Genomic DNA, 16838 nt, shown 5'->3' with positions numbered 1-16838 from the left:
GCCCCTTTTCTTTTTATTCGTATTATTACCCGAGTATTTTTTTGGCAAAAGATATATAGTACCTACGCGTTAAAAACACAAAGGCGCGAGGCGTCGATTGAAAAAGTCTCTCTGTTCAGAAGTCAATCGAGCGTTTTGTAATGTGTTAAGTGAATTTCATTAAATAGGTATCTAATGTAGGTAGATACTCGTAGATATGCTAAGGGTCGTTGGTAGGTTACTTACTCGTACGGCTAATTTTAAGTACATACGAGTATTTGCGTAAATCGACGAAAGAGATAAAAAAAAAACAATACTCGTAAAAGCGACGCGACATCGACATAGCGATAGCGAACCGGAAAAGACTAATTAGGAATAATATGGAGCCTAAGAAGGTCGAGCTTTTACTCGTACGTATAGAGTATCAGACATAAGAATACGACGAATGTGGCTGGTATTCTTGTTCTACGGGTACGTGTTTCATTGATAAGCGCGAGCCGAGGAAAAGTTGAAAAAATATAGTACATATATATACGGTATATGTATTCAATTTTCGTAATAACTTGGCGTTCAACTTTTTAACACGTTCGATTCTATTTTTAAGATAAGCCAGAAAAACTTTTCTCGCGAACGAGTCGCGAAAATCTATTTTATTCGTCGAAATACCCAGCGCTATTCGGTACGTGCGGATTGAAAAAGCAAATTTTAATGACGTCGCCGTCCGCGTCCTCGCGTAACGCCTTTCCACGCTACGTTCGCGTTGCGTATAATTAGCGCACCGCACCGCACCGCTCCGCTCCGCTCATTTTTGCGGGTCATACCTAAATTAGGTACATCGGATGCGTTGTCCGTGAGGGTCAGGGTCAGGGTCAGGGTCGCTCTCCCTCTCCCCTCAAACTTGTATTGGTTTTTATAGTGGAAAAAGTTGCTGAAATTTTTGCCCTTCATTTGGAAATCCAGTTGTTACGAGTCGAAAAAAATCCATTCAAAACTTTTCCATTATGGTATTCGACTAAGAATTTTGAGAATTTGTATTTTGCGAAATTTTGGGGCCACTATAGGAGGCGAGGCGTAAGGAGAGAAATCAAATCAAAAAAATGAGTTTATACTTATTCGTATTCAGCACTCTCCAAGTCGAAAATAAATGAGACGATATGCCGCACAAAATTTAAAATTTTGTTACATTTTGACAGCAATTTTGGCGCTTTGTCCCTCTCCACACATGGGCAGCTTCAATTCGGTCGATAATACGTAGAAATTTAAAAATCTTAAATTCGCGGATCTTTCAGAATGAATTACGTTGTTCAACCTTTCATTTCAAAAAGCGATTTCAACATCCTTCGCGAACATTTTTTTTGGGCGAAAAAATGGACACCAGATTCGGACTCGGCGACCACGAATTAGTCGTAAATCGCATTCGGAAATGGAAAAAAAATAATCACTTCGCACCGCACCAGGAAATAAAGGCCGCTCACCCGCGAGCAATAGACGCGTTAATAAAATTGCCTAACCAGTTTGCCGTAAATACGAAGCGCTATTTTTTCCCAAAAGCGAACCTTTGAATTTGGGGACAAATTGAACGGGAATTTCGGTCGTTGGGGTTTTTCGAGACGGCGAATTCATTTCCAGCGTCAAATTTTCACCAGTGCGCACCCTTCTCTCAGAAATGACTCATTTTTCGGCACAATAACGAACCCACGTCAGAAATGGCTAACGTATTTTCACTCAAAAAATTCGAATCGAGCGAGTGGAACTTTCGGTAGTGGGGGTTTTTCGAGACGGCGAGTTTATTTCTAGTGTCAGATCGTCACTGCGGCGCTTTCTTCTTCGGGACGAGGTCGCTGAGCATGTGAATGATGTTCGTTTTGCGATTGGACTCGCAGTTGGTGAGGTGGTCGCAACTTCTCACTGAAGCAGCGACTCACGAATCAACTGGACACCGGATTCACACTCGGTGATTCTCGACTCGAATTAGTCGAAAACGACTCGTAGACTACGTATTATCAACTAGAAGACTATAGGTACGAGTTCAAATAGGTCCATGCCCAGTTTTTTTCAATCCAACTCTCAACTCTTCCATTTTACCCCCTCTTCCGGCACTTCTCTCAACTTTTGTCGCATTACTATGAAAAAATTCAAAATGACATCTAGAGTTGTAATTTTTGTGCAGTTTTTCAAATTGCCGAGTTCAAATATTCACTAATTTTTGAAAACTGCTCCTAGCGCCATTCCACCGTTGACTTTGACTTCTTCTTCTCAATTTTGAATAAATTTTCAAAAAAAAAAAAAAAAAATGAAAACGTGATGCGGATATGCCGATTTTTATTCGTGTTCGCCGAGTTCGAATATGTATTAGGTAATTTCTTGTTTTCTCGTATTCAACTCTCAATACAGAGATCTTGGCGCTAGGATACAACCCATGGTATGCATAAGTACATACTTGTCCCTTTTGAATTCAAAAAAATAGGCGAGTAGGTATCATTCCTACCTAAACGTACTTACTCGTAGGTATGTAGCAGTTCGTAGTATGTAATGTACATACTATGTAAGAGCAATACGAGCTCTTCGTCTTCGTCAATGGCGGAAATTGGAATGCGTCGATTCTGCAGCTGAGCCGAAGCGACGAGCATCTTGACCGAATGAAATTAGTTTTTTCTCTAAACCTCGTCGCAGCGCAGCGCAGCGCACCTTGGGGAGAATAAATTCATCCGGCTGACTTATAAACGACCGAATTGGTTCGAAAATTGACTTTTTAAAAATAACATCGAGCACGGTGCACGGCAACTTGGCACATGACGTACGTACGTAGGTAGGTAGGTAGGTACATAGATGATGGGAATGCGAGGTAGTACGGCTAATAGGTACACAATACACATAGGTATTCGTAGCCTAGGTAGGTTGGGGTCTTCGTACGAACATTTGAACAAGGTAGCGAGTTATAGCAACTGGCAACCAACAATGAACATCATACGTAGGTATATACTTACTCTCGCGGTTGTCGATTGGCACGAGCCAATACCCCAACGCTCTCGATTTTCAAACAAGAGGTTCGTTCGAAGCGATTGCTCTATTTTATAAATCAAACAGATGTGCACCCCTGCCCCGCCCACGCTGTATTCTCGAAACACTCGTACCAAAATCATTTCTTCGTTTTTCTTATTTATTCTGCCCGCTGCCACTGCATCGAGTGAACGAAAAATGCCACTAATTGCGAGGTAAAACCAACGAAGGACCGTGGCAATATAATAATTGGAAAAAAAAACTCAACTCTCGAATTTTGGCGAGACGATGGTGCTTTTCAAAAAATATAGGTATAGATATATCGAATTTCCTCGTTATATTATCGATTGTATTAGTTTGAAGATGCTCTGTTCAAATAACTATCGAGTTATTTTTTTCTCGAGCTTCGATCTCCCCCTCTTCGGGTGCCCTGAAAATAGGTATCAGAATTTTAGAAAATGGAAGTTGAATTTTCGAGAGCACCGAGCTCAAAAATTCACTCATTTTAGAAGAGCGAAAGCATCTCTTCAGTGCCATTTCTCTCCTCTTCCAAACTATTCGCCAAATCCTGTTCTATTTTTGTGCCAGGGGACCTCGGTAGCCAACCCCTGCCTATTGACATAATATTCAGTTAGTTCTCGTATTGTTGAGGATGAAGAAATTATACGCAATACGACGCGATGACGTGAAAACTCGCGAAATGACAATGAACGTCGCGTTGCACTGTGTAAGTGCCAGTCCAAAGTATGTATATTGTATAAGTACACCTAATAATTACTAGATGAAGGAAATTTTTCATTTTTAACGCCGGGTGACGCGGACGCTGGCGTTCGCCTTTGGGGGCGAAACGAGAAACGAGAAACGAGAAACGAGAAACGAAAAACGAAAAAAAAAAACACGGTGTCGGGTCGCATTACGTCGCATCGCGGCGTGCGGCGTGTCGTGTCGAATGTAATAAATTTTGATTAAAAATGTAAAACGATCCGCGGAATTTAACGAGATGAAAAGTTGAACCAAAAAAATATAATACACGCGGCTTACGTATTAAAAATTCTCGCTTACGTTTAGGCGGCTACAAAATTCCAGCTTTGTTTTGCTCGAAAGTCGAATTATAACGAAGCGAAGAGGCAACGGCACGGCGTAGCGATGGCGGAGCTTTGAAAAAAGTTTTCGTATAAAATGAAAATACCTACGAGTACGAGTGTTTGTACTCGTAATTTTATTAGACGAGCTTTTGAGACCGAGTCGAAGGGAAGGGTATCGGTGGTCCGCGAACAAGGGGCGCCGAAACGCGGCCAAGAATTTGAAGGACCTAATGAATGAAAAAAAAAAAAGAAAAAGGTCCCTTCGCCACCGAGCACCGAGCCCCGAGCCCTTAACTAAATACGTTGCATATTACGAGTGTTTTACCTGTATGTACTCGTTACTGACGTTACTCGTATTCCCTGCAATTGTAGCGGGTGGAGGCGACAGGTGACAGATTTCCCGTTCGAAAATTTTCGCCAGTTTTTCTCGATAGGTAGATCTATGGTACGAGTGTCGAGTACAAACGATAGGTCAACAGGATAGCTGAACTGTGTTGATGAATTGATCGAATATCCGTAGGTATTTAGGCGATTGGGCACTAGGCAGATGGCAGGTACTAGGTAGGTGCCTAAGTGTATTAAGAAAGACGAGCGTTTATCAATTTATTCAGATTGTTTATTAATTTGGGTAAGTTTCGTACACGATGCGCGTTTGCTTTTTATTAGTAAATTACCGACGCAAAATGGCTTACTTCGAATGAAATAAAATAGATTTTACGAGTCTGGAATGTACGCTTTAATTTTAATAGCTTTTCGGTAGACTTTTTACAACCTTAGACGTATTCGATTCGCAAGCTGAGAATAGTTTTTATGGCGATGGCGATGGCGTGGCGCGTCGCAGCGAGTAGGTACGAATAAGGGCTCTGGGCTCTGGGCTGGGCTGGGCTATGCATACGCATAACATACCCTGCTCGGCTAAAACGAGTCGAAAAAATCGCTATTACTTGTACCTAAATCAGCCAACTCGTTTAGCCGAGACATCTTTATTAACAACTTGGCTCGTAACTTTGCAACCGTTCGCGTTTGTCGTTATAAGCCCGATCAAATTATTAGCGATTAAAACTTTCAAAACATTTTCAAATTTCACTGGCGAAAAGTTGAACGAAAGCAACAGCTCTACCATCATGTTTTTCTAAAATGCACGATTCACGATGCAATAATGAATACCCAATTACCCATACAACCCATACAACCCATATACGGCTAATAAGAACACTGTTCGTGTCTCGTTGCTCGTTGCTCGTATCAATTCTTCCATACGAACACGAACAGCATACGAGCATCGCTATATCGCGTATGTATTACAAGTATTTTCTACTTTAATGGCGATCGTGGCCGTCTTTAGTTTTGTTCTAACGAAAAAATAATGCGCAAAATTAAATTTGAATGAAATATCCTTTTACGAAGTGAAACGAGCAAAAATCAAAGTAATTTTTTCCTCGACAAAAAAATCACAAAACAAAGAAGTAGGCATCTGTGAGGTTTTTTTTCGGTTCTATAATCAAAGTTACATATACTCGTAAAGCCACAGGTATCGTGCGAGAATTCCTATTATTTTGGCAATGGCAATGGCAATGGTACACCATTAACAAATGAAAGGATACGCGAGTTGCTTTCGAAGAAATGTTTTCATTTTCAAAAAAAAAAAAAAAAAAAAATGAAAGTGAAAGTGAAAGTAGAACTTTTATCAAAGCTGTTGTCATCAAAAATGCTTCTAGCTTATTTTAGGTGCCTTTTAGATCTGTAAGAAAAGTAGGGAGAGAAAAAATGGAAACGTAATAAGGCGTTGAGGTAAGCAAAGTAACAACGTTTCCACGTCTGTGTTGAAATTTAATTTTTCTTTCTTTGATTCATCTACGCTCGATTCATTCTTGGAATTTGATATGGAGGATATTGCGATTGTTAAGAACCTAGCTACTTATTCACATCGTGTACTTTTCTCATATGTACATATAAAATCGAAATACGAGAAAACTAAGTACATACAAAAACAAATTTTGGAGTGTAAAATGGAGATTTTTTTTTTGAATTTTCGAAAGCTTCATCGCCTGATGGTTTTTTCCCTATAGAAATTTCAATTCATAAAAAGTAATAAATAGGCTCGAGTGAAGCGAAAGTAAAAGATTTCGAAAATTTGTGTTTTGAAAAATGAAAAAACAATGTTTTTTCGAGGAGTACCTAGGTAGTACATATATTGTACATTTTTCATATTTAAACATTTTTTTATACGTAGATGTTTAGAAAGTTTGATTTTGAAAAAGAAAAAGAAAATAGACCCGAGCGAAGTGACGGCTGCGATGTTTTGGAAAATTACTTGGACTGGTTTACACTGTTTGTCGCAGATCGTACCAAAATCAAAAAATCGAGTTTTGAAATTCAAAATTTAGTAGGTACGATATCGAATGCTGTACCTACTACCTAGTACCTACCTACGAGTAGATACAAATGAATTGTAACACGATCGAAAAACGTAGAATTAATCGCTCGTTTGCGGCGTGTGGGCGAAAAATCAAAATACAGGGGTGGGTGGGTAGGTAGGTATGCGTATATTTCGCCTTGTTAGGGTTGACGCATGACGCGTCGCGTCGCGACAACGCGCGCCAACTTTCAACAAAAGCAAAAAATCACATCCATTTTCTCGTCTAACAACGCGTTTAAATTCCAGATTAAGTGTTCGAACAAAGTTGAAAGCCGTTTTCATGCAGCCAGTCAGCCACCAGCGCGCGTTAAAAGTATGATATATGATACGCCGCCTTATCTTTATCACTTTTGATAAAAAGCGCTTCTGCGAGTACGAATTTTTGGCGGCGCGGCGCGGCGATGACGATGGCGATGACGTTGTCGACGGTTCGCGCTAATGGATTAACTATTGCGCTCGTTTTGCGTTTCGCAGACGTTCGTTCGTAACAAACTGAGTTTCCTGCTATACTCGAACACGAATAGCCGAATAGATGCCCGCCAAATAGCTTGCATTGTGCCTAGGTACTCGAATTCAAATTTCAGCCAACACTGTTCGATGCTCGACTCGAGTTCAGTTCATAATTTTTTCGGCAAACAATATCGAATGCACGAATGCAACACGACGAGCAAGAAATTGCGATCTCGACTCTCGACAAATAGACGCGACGAACCGTACTCGACTTCTCGTATTTACGGCGGACAGAATATGCAATTCTATTAACACGCGAGCTTCGGCGCTTTTACGGCGAAAAGATACCCGTAGTACTTGACTTTAGGTATGCAATTTTAGGTACCTAACTCGTACCTGTAAGAATTACCCAGTGCTTCTGGACTCGCATAGTAAAAGTAAGATACCTATGCGGCATCCGCATTCAGACCTCATTCTGTTTGAAATCGAGGCATTTCGGTGTTTGGTCGCGTAAGTACGAATAAGTCTAGGTAGGTACGATACGATGTATGTACATACAGAGAATCTAACGTGCCTCTGCCTATTCGGTATTCACATTGGCTTCTGATTCTCGTTTCTCGTTTCTCGTTTCTCGTTTCTCGTTTACGTCGAAATTATGTCGGCTTTAAATTTAATAGCCAGTAACGTGAAATTTATACAGCAATATATATGACAAAAATCTTATTTATATGTCGCATATTTTTTCCTTATTATGATGGCCGGTCATAAAATAAATTAAATGTCGTTACTCGTAATAGACAACGTTTTAATACTCGTAATACGTTACCACAAATCAAATCATCGCCACCACTCGCCACCCATCGCCCAGCACGTCTCATCCGGCCATGTCCCATGTCATCATTCGTCGTTGGTCGTTACGCTAACCGCATATTTCCTGTGCACTGGCATGGCATGGGGCGCGGGGGCCGCGGCGGGGCAATATCATATTACTCGTTACTCGTAGGTACAGCGCGAGTACATATACTATGTACCTAATACCTAACGTATTTATACCTCTACGTATGTAAGTACATATTTGAGCGTATAGCAATACGAATTTTCGGTTCTATTTAGCTACAGTACACATACACATACACATACGAGTACGTAGCCGAGGTACATGCGCAAATGTGTGCCTACGTTAGGTAGGTACCTATTATATTCGTGTTACGTACATATGTACGTATAATGGAATACTTACAAGTACATGCGGTCTTATACGTACGTATACATTTGTTAAGGGCCCAAGTGGCATCTTTTTTTGTTGTTGAATGGTAAACTGGCATCTTTTTTACAAAGTGGCATCATTTTGCGGATGCCACGTTAACATTGCTGTTATTTGATATCCTACAGGTCTGTAAATTTGAAAAATAGGGTTAGTTTGGTGATGCCACTTTACCGGATATACAACCGCCCACACCCCTCAGGTTCAATATGTATATGTGGTAAAGTGGCATCTAGCATGTTTCACAACGTAGCGCGCAGAGCGCGCTGTGTTGTAGTGCTCTCCTCACGCTACCCACGTATACGCGAAGCGCTTTTCTGCTCCTACATCATAAGCACGTGCGGAGTAGTGCAGCTGTATTATTACATGCTGAAAAATATTTTTGAATGTGAAGATGCCAGTCTCCCGTATATACTCTGGATGCCAGAATACCGTCGAACGACTATTCATATACATTTATGTGTACGTAAGTATACCCGAACCCACGCGTACGCCAATTTAACAATACCATCCGGAGGCTTATTTCGCACCCCGAATCTTCTACCTTTAATGATATAATTATGTTAATTTTCGCGCATTTCATGGGTACCCCTTGCGTGTATTTTTTTTCTGTACGATAATGAAACAATGCTTTATAGCTACTCGTAGCTTTGAAAAGTTTTTTTGTAAAAACTAGTACCTGCCTACTACCCGTACCCTGTGATATGCATATTTTTCGAACCAACCCCATTTTCATTGGAAATTGAATCGCATATTTGATATTCTGCTCTGGTCTCATTACCGAGATTTTTTGAATATCTTATTTTTCTCAAATTGAGTGAAAAAAAAATTGAACCGCCTCATGTCTAATGGCTCATTCCATCGAGAATCAGCCCGGTTTCAAGTCCTCCAATTTCGCTCAAAAATTCATCGAACAATTCGCAATTTTTTCGAAAAATACGAATACGAAAAATTAAAATTTTCTATATAAAGTTTTAAAGTTGAAAAAACTTTTAATTTTCTCAAAAAATTGATTTTTTACAGCTAATTCCTTGTTGAAAAAATGAAAACAATTTAAGGGTGATTGGTGCTCGTATTTGGTTGTGGCGAAGCGACGACGATGACCGCCACGTATGGCTTGGTGGCCGCTGGCCGATACGTCGTTGGTCGGTTCGAGTACGATTATTTCGCTTATACTCGTAAGTAGCAAGTAGCAGTAGCCCGGTGCCCGGTGCCCGGTGTGTTGCGGACCGGTGATTTATTGGCCGACCTCGCGTGCTAAATGTTGGACCACAACGATAAACGTTCGGCGTTCGGCGTTTACTCGACAATGCGAAAATTTATTGTTATACTTAGCATCTGAAATCCTAATTGATCAGAAATGATATTTTTTTTCCACTCGCAGCGCGGCGCGGCGCGGCGCGGCGTTACTAGCGAGTAGTAGTGTAATTTACGACTTTCTTTCCCTGCCGACACAGTAAACCTACATACGAGTAGGTATGTACCTATACGTAGGTATTATTGTGCGTGTAGCACTGTAGCTGCGGTGTAGGGTGTAGGTTTTAGAGCCAATGGTATGGTGACTTGGTAACCCAACTACCCAACTCTAAGCCAACTACCAAAAATGTACACAATTTTCGCGCTATTTTACAAACGATCGGAATAAACTTTTGCGAAGAATCGTCAGTAACTGATGTACCTATACCTATATAACCTACCTAATTACGACATAACTGAAAATCCTAACTGTTTCCTAATGTTGAACGCATTCTTTCTGTTGAATTTATCGTAAAAATCAACAACGAAATGTTGGCGTGAAATTATTACTTACTTATTACAAAAAATTAAGCAGGCAAAAAGCGCTAGGTACGTTTTTTTTAATTTCAGAAAGAGGCTATATTGTAACTTGCGAGCCAAAACGTCTTTCCCGCCATGCCATAGCCACTTAGCCAGTGCCATACTCGCAAACAAAGTAACGTTCGCGTTCCTCTTACTCTTCGCTATAAGGGACAGATTTTTGAAAGTGCCCATTTACAATTTCTTACGAATGGCTGCTCTTAAAACTTTTTCAATACTGCTCGATTACCGTTTACTCGTAGTATTAGATAAGGTACATACGAGTATATCTCCACCTATTAACTTCGGCGGTATACAGACTAAACAGCTATAAGCACATCGAGCCTCTTTAGTTTGAAATTGTTTAAACGCGATACGAATGAATACGCGTTTATCCTCGAAAGCTGCAACGCCCCTGAAAAAAAAACATAACCAACGAGATGTCGCGTCAATAAATTATGTATTATCATTTTTTTTTTTCAATTTTGATAAAAACTTAGCACCACTGTGACCCTCTGATAGACATGGAGGAAACGACGGTACTGCTAGAATCAGTCATTTAACGTTTTTTACTGCTGACCACAGTACCTAGTTTTTGATTGATCGATACAGTACATTCTTCATTTCTGACTGATTAGTTCGGTAAATATTTCACATTTGACTGATAAGCGGTAAATTATTTACTAAAAATCCAGTCAAAAACTACCGCTTTTAGCAGGCAAAATGTCCTCAGATCCTACTGTTTAGCAGTGAAATTTGACTGTTTCAGCTTAGCTTGGCAGCTTACATTTTCTAGACAAAGTAGTTAAGTTTACTAAACTTGAAACTTGAAAAGTACGATTTAAAAATTTAAAAAAATTATAGTGAAAACGCTATTTTTTAATTCTTTGTAACAAACTAATTTTTAAAATATACGTAATTTCAACGATAGGTACACTCTTAAAAGAGTGTCAAAACGCAATTCTTATAAAAATGTTTTTAATCGAATAAAATTTGATCGTGCTCGCATTTTTTTCAAGAGTACCTACATCGTAGTAAGTATAAAGTACCTAGGTGGCGTACTAAGGTAATGAAGGCTACCTACCTAAAGTTATCTTTCACGTAGCGTCGCAACGGGCTTCATTTTAAAAGATGTTACGACAACGTCACTGTCCCTTGAGGTAGGATTTAGAACATTCCACGCGCATTATTTGGAAACGGACAATAAAATCGACGTATAAAGATATTAATTAAAATTTTACAACCCAAATTTTATTTCTTGCAAAAGTCGTAAAAAATTGCGCTCGGATCGATGGAAAAAATTAATAACGCGAATTATTTTTACTCGTGAAAATAAATAAAATAATAAAAAAAAATCAGACGAGCAATTTAACGTGGTATCGGAGTAGGTATGCACTTAGCACTTACTATTAGATTGAGCAACTTCAAAATGTACGTACCTACACAAATCTACTCTGTGTAAGTGTGTACCTATATCACAACACTTACGTAACAAGTATGAACAAAAATCTTTTGAATGTGTTTTTGCAACTACCTACGATAAAATTTGCAATGGTTTTGACGAATCTGCAAAAGTTGAATGGAATATTCTTTTTTTTTCATTTCAGGTTCAGGTCCGACCGAGGTGTCTGTGTAATCCAAGTTGAAGCAGCGCGCTGACTGCCTGTTATGCTGTGTACATGTACTTGACACTGCACACGGTGAGGTAGGTTTACTCGAATTTATGTTTTATTTAGGACTAGTACGTCTACGTATATAGTAGTCGAATCGATCGAAAAAAACCACAAAGTTAGTTTTTTTCGAAAACTAGATAGGTGATCCAAAAATCCACTGGAGGTGCCAAAACACGCCGCGCCGCGCGAATACAAAACGAATTTTCAATTTTTTTTTTGCACGAATTTTATCAATACCTTTCACAAACTACAAGGTTAATTGCAAAATGAACGCCACTTCGTGCTCAACGACCTCAAATTAGTCGGGAAACGTCATCAAAAATAAAAAATTCGGTCACTCGTTCGAGCTCATTTCCGCGCCGTTGTGACAATCTGCCACTGGAATTGAACTCGTCGTCCCGAAAAACCACCATGACCGAAAATTCCACTCGATTCGACCCAAATTTCAATGGGTCATTTTTTGGGTGAAAATACACCAAACTTTTCTAAGGTCCTTATTGACCTTAAAATTGGCCCATTTCCGAGAGAAGAGTGCGCTCTGGTGAAAATCTGACACAGGCAACGAATTCGCACTATTTGCAGTACCGAAGAGCCCCCACAAAGGAATGTAAGTTTATTTCCAAAAAAAATTTCACAACCTCTTCCCTTTGCATTTTTAGCATTTTTTTTGATTTTCAAGAAAAATCAAGTACAAGAAAGCGTCGTAGCAAAAATCTGACACTAAAGACGCCGGAAATAAAGCAGCTTTTCAAAAAACCTGAATGGCCGAAATTCAAAGGTTCACATTTTGGGAAAAATAGCGTTTCGTATTTACGGCAAACTGGTTAGGCAATTTTATTAACACGTCTAATGCTCACGGATGAGTGGCCTTAATTCCCTGGTGCGGTGCTAAATAATCATTCCCGTCCCCCTTTTCCGAAGGTAATTTTGAAAGGTACGACTATTTCGAGGTTATAACGAGTACAAATCTAGTGTCCATTTGAATAGCGAGTAGACGCGACAAAAAAATGTTTTGACCAAAAATTTTTTTGGATTTTTTGGATTTTGAAAAAAAAAAACTAGCAAAATGTCGTTCATGACTAATTCGAGGTCGCCAAGTCCGAATCTGGTGTCCATAAGCTGAAAAGAGCGCAATAAGTGAGCAGAAGGAAGCTTCGTATGGGCGATTGGACGCCGGAATTGAATTCCCCGTCCCAAAAAAACTCCTTCGACTACTAATTCAACTCGTTCGCGCCGTAATTCCGACGAGTCAATTTGAGTAAAAAACTGCATTTTCTGCCAAAAATTGACTCATCAAAATTACGACGCGAACGAGATGAATCAGTGGGCATGAGAGGCTTTTTGGGACGGCGCGGCGTATTCATGTTCAATGTCAGAGTGTCGCCACGACGCTTCCTTCCACCGAAGATTGCCCGTTTTCTCAACTCAAAATTGTGAAATTTGACATCTTTTTTCAGCTCATTTTGAGTTCAGAAAACGAACAATTTTCAGTAGAAGGAAGCGTCCTCGTTGCAACAATCTGACACCGGAAATGAATTCACCGTTCCACAAAAACCCCCGAGGTCACTAATTCAACTCGTATACGCCGCAATTTAGATTACCGTACTAATTTTTTGACTAAAGAAAGCTGCATTTTGGGCCAAAAAATGACCCATCGAAATTTGCGCGTCACAGAGTTGAATTTTTGGGTAAGGGGGTTTTTGGGACGGGAAATTCAATTCCGGTGTCCAATCGCTGATACGAAGCTTCCTTCTGCTCGTAAACTGCACTCGGTTGATCTGAAAAAATACATGTTTGAAAAAACACTGAATTTTGCACTTTTACTGGCGTTTTCTGATCCATTCGAGGTTGGGTTGAATCATGAACGTCATTTCCGAGTTCAGCGACCTCAAATTAGTCAAAAAACGTCATTAAAAAATGCTAAATTTGACAATTTTTTTCTAGCTCATTTAAAGCCAGATTTTTCAAAATTGCTTTCTCTTCGCGAACCCATATTTTGTCTCAGGGACGTCTCCTAGAGCTGATATTTTTTCTGATTGACTTGCAATTCAAATGAAGGTTTCTACTAAATTTCCCCAAAATTGTTCCAAGTTTTTTTTTTTTTTTTTTGCGATCCACCTCGTAGTTCATATTATTCACTCTGAACGATTGTACATATAAAATGAATCGTATGAAAACAAGCAATTATTCACCGACTACCCGACTAGGTGTAGTTGCATGTACTTTGTACGTACATCTACATACGTATTACGCACACATATAGCTTTAGCTTAATGTACAATACGTAAACAAGTAAGTAAGTTAAGTGCACATTTAGAGTTCACGCGTCATTGTGTTCACAATTTAAAGTGTCTGAGTACAATTTTGCGCGTTTGCCAAGTTTGAAATGTTTCGATTTACGATTTTTTTTTCTCTTTCATTTCGTTCCTATACTTAAGTACTTTCTATCTTTTTTTCTGTCGACGTTATTTTAAAAAACGCGGTGCGGCGCGGCGCGGAGGTAATAACGATGAAATTACATATTCAAAGTCGGTTAACTTTTAGCATTTTACTGTGGCGTTAAACGAGCACATGTTCTGATTTTGGCTTATCGTTAGGTAGGTACTCGTGCACACGCATCCATTTGTACTCCGTATTTATCTGTGTTATCTACACATACACCATACACCATACACATACGGGTGCAACATCAAAGAGATGTACTCGTACCGGCTTCCTAACTTTGGTACCCAGTTACCCACCTATGTGTTATTATGACTTATGCGAGTGTGTATTTGTACTTTGCACGTACCTACACTTGCAATAATGCACGTATGTCGTATATGTACACAATACTCGTACTGGTACTCGCATATGATGAATATGCGAAACTGGAGAGTGAAGTATGTGGTTGCCTAAAGCCGCGTATCCGGCAGTGATTTTGTGTGGGTCCTATGGTGTTTAAAGATTTTCAGATTTCTACGTACTCGTAGGTATTTACGATTTGTGTTTGCATACGTATCTAATATTATAGTTTACTAACCCGCAGTTCAAAAATAACAAACGATGAATCAGGTATAAATACGTAATTGCTTTTTAATGTTTTAAAAAATTAGAACGAAAATGTTTTTGAAAACTTGCGAAACTATGGGTAATTTTGCGGGTGTACCATACTCGTACCTACCATAACAAACTATTGAACTAACAATAAAACAAATCAACCGCATAGCCTATCGCGTCTGATATTTTTACACGCGGCGCGGCGTGCAACAACTTCGTCGTTCATTAGTTTAAATTCTAGATAGGTAGGCAGACGAGACAATATCTGCACTAGGTAAAACATTTCAAACGCGGTGACGAATCATGTACATATGTACATACCTATACGAGTAATTTTCTGCATATTATTATGAAAGTGTACATATTAGTAAACGATTAAGGTATTGCGGCACGTTGAAGGTTTTGTTTTTGTTTTTGTTTTTTCAGGTCATCATGTCTCTTCAGCTGAATCGACTCGTCGTGGAAATGTATCGAAACGAGACGTTTTTGATGAATTCGTCGTCGTCGTCGTCGCCATCGTCGTTGAGCTACAACGCTACAACGTACGCCAACGTCAACGCCACGTACCTGGAAGCGTGCAAAAACGACATGCCCAAGCTGTATCTGTTCGTGCAAATCTTATACATAATCGTGTGCATTCTGGGACTGTTCGGCAACACTCTAGTCATTTACGTGGTGCTGAGGTTTTCGAAAATGCAAACCGTCACCAACATGTACATAGTGAATCTGGCGATCGCCGACGAATGCTTCCTGATCGGTATACCGTTTCTGCTGATCACGATGCATCTGCAGTCGTGGCCGTTCGGCGACATAGCGTGCAAATTCTACATGGCCTCGACCAGCATCAACCAATTCACCAGCAGCATATTTCTGATGATAATGAGCGCCGATCGATACGTGGCCGTGTGCCATCCTATTACGGCTCCGAAAATTCGCACGCCTTTCATATCGAAAGTGGTGTCGGTATCGGCGTGGTCGGTCAGCGCCCTGCTCATGGTGCCGGTGCTCATCTACTCCAACACGATGAACGACGAGAACAACGTACGCAGCTGCAACATACTGTGGCCGGACGAAGAGAATCTGAGCGGACACGCCGCCTTCACGCTGTACTCGTTCATTTTAGGCTTCGCCATTCCGCTGCTGTTGATATTCGTCTTCTATTTGCTGGTGATTAAGAAACTGCGCACCGTCGGCCCGAAAAACAAATCCAAAGAGAAGAAAAGATCGCACCGCAAAGTCACGAAACTGGTGCTGACCGTGATAACGGTGTACGTCTGCTGCTGGCTGCCGTACTGGGTCACTCAAGTGGCGCTGATATTTACGCCGGCCAAGCAGTGCCAGTCCAAGACGACGGTCAGCATTTTCCTGATAACCGGCTGCCTCAGCTACTCCAACTCGGCCATGAATCCCATACTGTACGCCTTCCTCAGCGACAACTTCAAGAAAAGCTTCCTGAAAGCGTGCACTTGCGCCGCCGGCAAAGACGTCAACGCCACCCTGCACATGGAGAACAGCGTGTTCCCGCGCAAGCATCGCAACAACGGCTCCGAACGAATGAAAACCGCCAGAGGCACGACGGCCATCATTTGCCACGGCGGCGGCGGCGGCGGCGGCGGCTGCTGCTTAGACGACGAAGAACTCGGCGAAACCGGACCTTTGGTCAGCCGCGCCGAACATTCGACCGCGCTCACCTCCAGATCCAACGTTACCGTCACCAGCGACGCCAAGGATAGCTCGTCCTCGGTAGCCAAAGAAACCGAAATTAGAAACGGAGGAATGCGAATGAACGTGCCGCCGACTCAATTATAAAAATCTCTACTCGTATTCTCTTTCTTCTCTTCCGTCTTACGAGTACTTACCTTCTAATTACTCTATTTTTTCCATTTCATTTCGAAAAAAAAACGTACTTACCTACATAAGTAAACCGAAAAACGCCCACCACATGTCTTTTTCTCCAAACGTGCCGTGTACCGCCTGGCGCCTGGCGCCTTACTACCTACCTACCTACCAAATTCACAAACTTTGCATTCGATTCAAATACCAAATTCTCGTAATGCTTCAAATTACGATCATTTCAACTTTCTGTCGAAAAGCACCTTCGTAATAGGTATGGA

General features: G+C 40.6%; 1 protein-coding gene across 3 annotated transcripts in view; it reads left to right on the top strand.

Annotated features, from left to right (window-relative positions):
* LOC135839609 (somatostatin receptor type 2-like) overlaps positions 1-16838 on the top strand; it is a 176477-nt gene extending 159639 nt beyond the window's left edge. Inside the window, exons 3-4 of one of the 3 annotated variants that reach the window (XM_065355707.1) lie at positions 11620-11717; positions 15151-16838. In XM_065355707.1, coding sequence (XP_065211779.1) covers positions 15157-16533 — 1377 coding nt within the window. In that variant the 5' untranslated portion in view covers positions 11620-11717; positions 15151-15156 and the 3' untranslated portion in view covers positions 16534-16838. Of the gene's footprint in view, positions 1-11619; positions 11718-13519; positions 14658-15150 lie in introns of those variants that run through there. The other 2 variants (XM_065355710.1, XM_065355708.1) reach the window with 2 other exon arrangements.

The sequence above is a fragment of the Planococcus citri genome, chromosome 3 (genome assembly GCF_950023065.1).
Source record: "Planococcus citri chromosome 3, ihPlaCitr1.1, whole genome shotgun sequence".
NCBI lineage: Eukaryota > Metazoa > Arthropoda > Insecta > Hemiptera > Pseudococcidae > Planococcus > Planococcus citri.
The sequence above is the reverse complement of the archived record's forward strand: the minus strand, read 5'-3'. Positions and strand labels throughout refer to the sequence as shown.